The sequence below is a fragment of the Orbicella franksi genome, chromosome 8, assembly GCF_964199315.1.
Source record: "Orbicella franksi chromosome 8, jaOrbFran1.1, whole genome shotgun sequence".
In the NCBI taxonomy this organism is placed as follows: Eukaryota; Metazoa; Cnidaria; class Anthozoa; order Scleractinia; family Merulinidae; genus Orbicella; species Orbicella franksi.
The window spans coordinates 26,482,244-26,489,743 of NC_138152.1; the positions used below are offsets into that span (position 1 = coordinate 26,482,244).

Consider the following 7,500-nt stretch of genomic DNA (forward strand, 5'->3'; position numbering starts at 1 on the left):
TTAAATGTTATGGTTTGCTTCCAAATCTCGCAGTCTTTTCAATCTGTTCAGTGTATCCGACAGTAGCAACGTTTTCGAATTGACCCATTTTGCGTTTGATTTACGCCCGTCATTTGAAGCCTTTACTGTGACTTACTGTGAAATAGTTTCGTGACTTGGAATGTTTTTGGTGACTTGAAATGGTTTCGTAACATAAAATAGGTTTGTGACTTGAAATGGTTTCGTGACTTGAAATGTTTTCGTGACATAAAATAGTTTCGTGACTTGAAATGGTTTCGTGACTTCTTGACTTTCGTGACTGCTTAGTTGACCGCAACTAAAACTTTAGCGTTTAGTTGTCGACAACTCACGGGCATCTCACACACTACGCTTTTCAGTTGTCAATAGCATTTAGTTGTGGACAAAAAAATAGTTGTCGACAAGTAAATGTCCGTGGAGACCCTTACAATGTAAGTTACTAACCACGACTAATTAGTCCGTACTGTAAGTAACGGATCCTTGTCCCCCCTCCCCTCTCACCCCACCTCCTAATGATTTTGGCAAAAGTGCAGGAAAGACTCATCCATAATTTCTAGTTCGAAGTGCAAACTCAATAGTAAGAGGTATTTATCAGCTCAACTTATGTTAATTGTGCCTACATTTAGTTTGTAGGATACAACGATGAGATTCTGGATCTGTGTTTTGCTGGTAGCGATGAAACTCGTCTGGCAGTGGCCACCAACAGCAGTGAATTAAGGATGTACGACTTGACCACCATGAACTGTCTGTTGTTGGAGGGACACACAGATATTGTCCTGGCTTTGGAGATCAACAGTGCCGGTGATGCTCTGGTCACTGGTTCAAAGGTAACAGTGTAAGTTGTAATATTGAAAGCCAAATACCCTGAGATGTCAGTTATATACAATGTAGAGTGAGACTGAGGAAAAGTGCAGGCCTTGATGGGCCGCTCGACTCAATGCGGACCTAGTGACTGCAGGCTCAAAGGTAACAAAGTAAGGGTGCACTGTAATATTGAAGTTTTACCGTACCCAAATTCGCAATTAGCCAATCAAAAGCCATGTCTACTGTCTTGATAACGTGCGATATCAAGTCACTGACCTGATATGACTATGATATCATGGTCACTTGGCCGAATTTGGGTACGGTAAATAGCTAATCGCACATTTTTGGTACGCTCCGGTGGCATACCAGGCTCGTTTGGTCTCGCATTGGGTATTTTGGTTCGACCACGTCTCGCCAAAATACGAACCATGACTAATACGAACCATGGCTCGACCTAACTCACCTGATATGTCACCAAAGCGTACCAATAAGGCGCGATAAGGTGTAAAAATAACAAAAAATGTCAGTTATATAGAGTACAATCGGAGCAGAGCGCCAGCCTCATGGGCCGCTTGATTTAATGAATACTAAACACACAGTGAAATCTTGACATCTTGAATCCCCCGATAGCTTCAGGCAAAAGATCATTTCAACTAGCTTTTTTTCACTAATTTTTTCCGCTATACCTCCAACTTTCGATTTCTTTTGTCCAAGGACGGTACTGTCAAAATAATGTTCCCGTAATGATAAAAATAACTTGTTGCATTTTAGGACAATACAGTGCGCATCTGGAAGATAAACGAACAGAATGAGTTCCGGTGTGTGGCTATTGGAGTCGGACACACACATGGTGTGGCTACTGTGGCATGGTCCAGGTGAAAAGTCGTCAGTCAATGAATTCGCTCGGGTAGCAGTTCTCGTAAGGTCTCACATGAATCGCTTGATAGCCTTGGAGTTGACCACTGAATAGGCTTGCAACAGAAACCATGCCTCTATCCCCAAAACAATAACAGCTGCTAACAAGCAAAAGAATTACAAGCTTAGAGAACTGCTACACTTGTGAATAACCTATCCTTGACCGTAGCATGTTTGGCCAGCGAATAGCGTTTTCTATCATTTTAGACAACTTTCTCACCATAGATCTTAGAGGAGTGAGACGGCAGAAAAAAGATTATTATTGATAGTTTTTTTTTTTTTTTACTTTACAATAACTTTTTGGGGACAGTCAGCGAGACAACAAAAAGAGTATTGCACAGTCGGGCAACATTACACAGTATCCAGACCTTCTACATATCTGCAACTGGGTATTTTTCTCTTTCTTTTACAATGGAATTAATCGATATTTCCTCCTGCCTTGCTCTCATCTTAATACATAAACTTGCTTGGGAAGTTTAGCTTGCTAACTTCAAATCCCTCGCATTTTGTGAGGATGGAATCGATTAGTTTAAAAGCTTTGTCTTATATCCAATCAAAAGCTGTAAATGGGGAGTTTAAGAAAACCACTACGGCAAAGGCAATGGCAACGGCAACGTCGCTAAACAAAAGGTTTGATTAGCAGTACAATGGGTGTGCACGTGCATTATAAATAGGCAATAGCCTTCATTTGGCGCGAAAATATGCTCGGATATTTGTCCGCAAACATCATCTATTCCGAGAAACTGTGATCTATGAGAAACAGGTAACGTCCGCGAACAAATATCCGAGCATATTATTGCGCAGAATGAAGGCAATTATGTTTATTATCCGTAAAGTATTTTTCGCAACACGTGCGGTTTTGAAAATTGGGGAATATCCTCGGCTATTTCCCGGTTTTAGGTGACGCGTTTAGACCAATCGCACGCGAGCGAAAATATTTGATGGATTATAATTCTTCGTACATTTCTTTGCCGTCCTCTGCAAAACGACATCGTGAAATGACCAAATTCTGGGTTTTCTAGGGAACGTGAACCGCGACGGCTATTTTTTTAAATTCTTATTTCAAATTTTTCGCTGTGTTGTAGATTCAGCTTCGTGATAGTTTTGACAGTGAGAAACAAGCTAAATGACTCTAGAGTATCGCGAGATGCGTAGGTAAAGTCGTTTCGTAATCGAAGTTGTCCGCAGCGTCGCCGTTGTCGTTACTCTGTGCCACTCTGGTAGTATAATTATATAGTGTTATTCTTTTGTTTTATATTCAGGTCAAGCAGCAGTTTTATAGCAAGTGGAAGTCAAGATAAGACAATAAAGATATGGAACGTGCCAACGACAATTGGCAACGTGCGTAAAACGCGTTTCTTTCGCTGTTGTTAACAACTTATTCATATTTTAGCGTGTTTCATCGAGTTATGATACTCGCGCAAGTTTGGAAAGCAAAAAGCAAGCTGAAGAGTTGCTCAAGACACGGCCGAGAACAACTCTAGCTTCTTGAGTGCTCTCCAAAATTCCCAATTGCATTGATCATTATTCGATGATGCACAGCTAAAAACGTGATTGAAGCAATTAGTTTTTATAACATTACCTATCGAATTAAATTTTCTCTCGCGAAGCGAAGTTCTACGATAACTGCAGAAATTCTCGCGCGCTCATTGGCTAATGACGTCTTTTTCTCAAAAATACCACACGGATTGAAATTATAATAACAATTAGAACTGCAATTCGCATAGAGAATAACAAGAACTTTGGCTCTCACATTCGTGCAATTTTCTGCACTACTTGTTATTATATTTGCAACCCGTGTGGTATTTTTGAGAAAATGACGTAATTTTCTCCAATTGCCAACCAAGACTTGGAACAAGGGAAATTTATGGCGGCCGTTAATTCTCGGAATTAAAGGTCCAAAAAACGTGGGTTCTATTGGTGATAATAGATTGAAATTTGGCAAGATATCTAGGAAAGACCTGTTGTGTACAAAAATGTCAAAAAAAGTGGATGTCGAGAATTTGATCACAGGGGCACTATTTTCATGTAAGAGATGTCTCTATTATATAAGAGAGATGATAGATGTCCGTTTTATGGAAAGGTCCCAGAGAAGAGGTTCTATTGAATAAAGGTGCAAGAAGTTGCACGAGTTTAGCTTCACAGTCTCAAGCAAACTCTGATGCCTAGAGATAAATATGTTCAAATTTTTGAAAACTGTTTGCAGGATTCCCCAGTCAAGTTGTCCGTTAGACTCACCGAGAAGGCCCATGACAAGGTAAGTAAGCTCACTGAACACTATAACTAACTTACTGTATAAACTTGGACATGCACTTTGAGAAAAAAGGTATCTCCCCCAGGGGTTGGGTACTATCTCTGCCCTGAGAAGTATTCCCATAGATGGACTCTATATGTGCCGCGGGATAGGTTCTCGATCCTTAAACAGGGTATCATTTTTGCCCCTGTTGACATTGTGTGCTCCCGGTGTGATCTGCAGTGCGTAAATGTCCAGCTAAACGTCGAGTATCAAATTCTATGCTTGATGCTTAAACCTCCAATGTTAAAGAAATGAAATGAAGTTGACTATTTCGCACCATTCTTAGTTTTTGTTTTTCCCTTAAATAGGGTTTCATTTGTCGGGTTTGGGTCTTAATAAATAGGGTATCACAACTATCCGAAATTTGCGGGAGTACAATTTACGGAACATTTTGAAAAGGGATCTTTTCGAAAACAACAACATTACGATAAAGGTGTGATGTCCCTGTCCGAGATTTCCTCAAACACAAATCCAATATGACCGATGATTGTTGCGTTCGATAATTTTTTCCGAAGTAGTGTGGACGGAAAACATTTGATGCGTTTTCAGAGTGAAAACACCGTTTTCAAATTTGTTTGGACGGGCGTTACACGGACTTCATTAAGTTGTTAATCAAATGTGGTAGTCCACCAAACTTCCAACAGACAGTTGACTAAAAACTATGGAATATGCATTTTAAATCTCTTAATAATTTGTAATTAATATTGATGTTTGGCTTAACGATACTGCAGGATATCAATTCCGTCACCATTTCACCAAACGACAAGCTGTTAGCTTCTGGTTCACAAGATAAAACTGCCAAGGTAATTTAAAACCCTTTATTATAAGTTGTTATTATTGTTAGAGCGGTTTCAATCGAGTGTCTTGAAACCAAAACCAAGGTAATCACTCTGCTTTAAATCACTGAAAAGTTACTTATCCTGTGGATAGTGTAACCCACCCTTTGAACAACTGGGGCCAGATGATTAGAATGTGCGAGTTTTCCTCATCGAATAGCAATAAAACGGAGCATTGATAGCGTTTCAAAGTATTAAAAGAAGATTTTGATATCGATGTTTCTTTGTAGATCTGGAATATATCTGATGGTTCACCTCTAGGAACTTTACGCGGCCATAAGAAGGGCATTTGGTGTGTACGCTTCTCACCTGTAGATCAGTGTGTGGCTACTTCCTCGGCAGATTCAACTATCAAGATATGGGCCTTGTCTGATTTGACATGTGTCAAGACATTTGAAGGTCACACCAGCTCGGTCCTGAAGATATGTTTCTTGACAAAAGGGATGCAGCTTATATCAAGGTGAGCAGGTTTTGTTTAGCCATACTGATCTTCAGTCTTTGCTAACTACTATCGTAAAGAAAAAAGGTTTGCGGTGAAAAGCGAAAAGACTCCCCTGCGAGTTGTGGTTTTACTTGAGAATTGCACATTTTAATTTTATGATGCCATAGATTTCTTCGGTGAATATAAAGAATGTAGGCCATGTAATGGTAAAATGCAACCTCGTTCCCAGGGTCTCGCTCCGGGAGGGTTGGAATATAAGAGACCCTGGGAGCGAGGCTAGGAAATATGTGGTCGATTTGTTAAGGAGTCATTTGCATGCAGTGCGGGCCTATGACTGCCCAGTACACGTGCATTGTAACTAAAATTCCTAACATTTAGAACACGATGCCCGCGGAAGGCTATAATAGCTAACGACTTGCTTTTTTGTGGAAGCCTCGGTACTGGGCATGAAGTAATTTGTGTCTTACATTAGGCTTCTTAAACTTTATAATTTGTTTGTGTGGTCTTCATTCACACCTTCGTTTTGATTTGCAATTAGTTTTTGTCCATCTCTGTCTCTCCTTTCCTCAGTTCATCCATTCATTTATTTCTTTAAGCCTGGTCTACACGAGAAAATTTTTTTTGACGAAAATGTTTGATCGTGTGGGTGGCACAGCAAATATTTGTCAGCAGTTCAAAGTTTGGTGCGCCAGTGATGACTTTAGACAGCAGAGATACGCAGAAAAAAGGCGGGGCTGCTTAGTCGCCCCCGAAAAATATGGCGCTTGCTAACATATTTGCCACATTTTATGTGACGAGTAGTCTACACGAGTAATTTTTCGTATGTGACAGCTCTTATTTGTCACATAAAAGCTAACACGCCAGCTTTTCAGCAAATGTATTTATCACATAAAAATTGGCCAGTTTTCCTCGTCTACACGAGCAAATAAGAATTGTCAGAAAACAAATTGTGACGTAAAAATTGCTCGTGAAGACCAGACTGTATTTATAGAATCCCTCTTTCCTTCATTTAGTTTCTTTGTTTGGTTCTTCGTGTGTATCTTTGTTTGTGTAGATTTGTTTTTCTACGTCCCCCTGTGTTCGTTGAGCTTTCATTGACTTGTTCACTTACTTACTTACTTACTTACTTACTTACTTACTTACTTACTTACTTACTTACTTACTTACTTACTTACTTACGTATTTATTTGTCTGTTTTGTTCGAATCCCTTCGTTCCTTAATTCATTCTTGTTTTTTTTATTTGGATCATCTTTTGTTCCCGCTAATTTGCTTAATTTTGTAGTGGCTCTGAAGGTCTTCTGAAGCTTTGGACGATAAAAACCAATGAATGTGTCAAGACATTTGATCAACATTTAGACAAGGTAATAACTAAATAAAGACACCTCCATAAGGTGGCACTAGACTACGGGGTGTCCCTCTTTCTCTTAGTCTATCGCGCGTGACACGAAAGAAAACTGCGATAACAAACTGGCCGCGCGGTTTATTTACGGTCCCGCTCGATGGACAAAGCGAAAGAGGGACTACTCGTAAGTTGAGGTGGCACTGTCACTCATGTCGTTACCATAGCAACGATGCTCATTTTGGCTGTCGGTTGTTGATAACTTATATGGACGCCCGGTAAATATCTAAATACGGACACTACTGCTTGTCCCTTTGGCTCCGTAATAGCCGGGTTCCACTGACGCTAAAAAATTGCAGATCGGACCTTTCTTCACTTAGCTTATACACAGAGGTAACAAAACTTAACTTACCAATCAGTTAATGATATTAGAAGTGAGGCTTGCAACTTGTGATGAAAAAGTTGTGAGAGGATTTTATTCAATTTGTCTGATTAGGTGTGGAGTATAGCCATTAATAAAAGCCAAGAGCAACTTGTTTCAGGAGGAGCAGATTCAGTGATCAATATTTGGAAGGTAAGTTCAACCTCCAACAGAGAAATAGCGGTTTGATGTCTAAATTATGTTATAGGTTATGCCCTGTTTTAAACTGAATCAACAATAGAATTTATTTTTTTATCGATACATTGGCCGAATTCACTCTAAAGACGAGAAAACTGCGTAAGACTGGCTTCCCGGTGGTGACGAGTTTCACGTCCTGTATGGCAGGACGGGACGGGAAGGGATGGGAAGGGATGGGAAGGGACGGAATTTTGACGAGAGACTCTCATAAGGCAAAAGACCAAATCAAT

At 40.0% G+C, this 7,500-nt stretch overlaps 2 protein-coding genes across 2 annotated transcripts in view; one reads left to right on the plus strand and one right to left on the minus strand.

Moving 5' to 3' along the window:
* The window catches only part of LOC145494566 (BTB and MATH domain-containing protein 38-like), a 153,179-nt gene that overhangs the window by 121,652 nt on the left and 24,027 nt on the right, over positions 1-7,500 (minus strand). The gene's annotated exons all lie outside the window — the stretch shown is intronic.
* Positions 1-7,500, plus strand: part of LOC145494558 (transducin beta-like protein 3) — a 26,128-nt gene that overhangs the window by 10,544 nt on the left and 8,084 nt on the right. The window contains exons 13-20 of the mRNA XM_081474055.1: positions 645-845; positions 1,594-1,697; positions 3,000-3,078; positions 3,944-3,994; positions 4,765-4,836; positions 5,100-5,329; positions 6,595-6,673; positions 7,148-7,225. Coding sequence (XP_081330181.1) covers positions 645-845; positions 1,594-1,697; positions 3,000-3,078; positions 3,944-3,994; positions 4,765-4,836; positions 5,100-5,329; positions 6,595-6,673; positions 7,148-7,225 — 894 coding nt within the window. The remainder of the gene's footprint in view (positions 1-644; positions 846-1,593; positions 1,698-2,999; positions 3,079-3,943; positions 3,995-4,764; positions 4,837-5,099; positions 5,330-6,594; positions 6,674-7,147; positions 7,226-7,500) is intronic.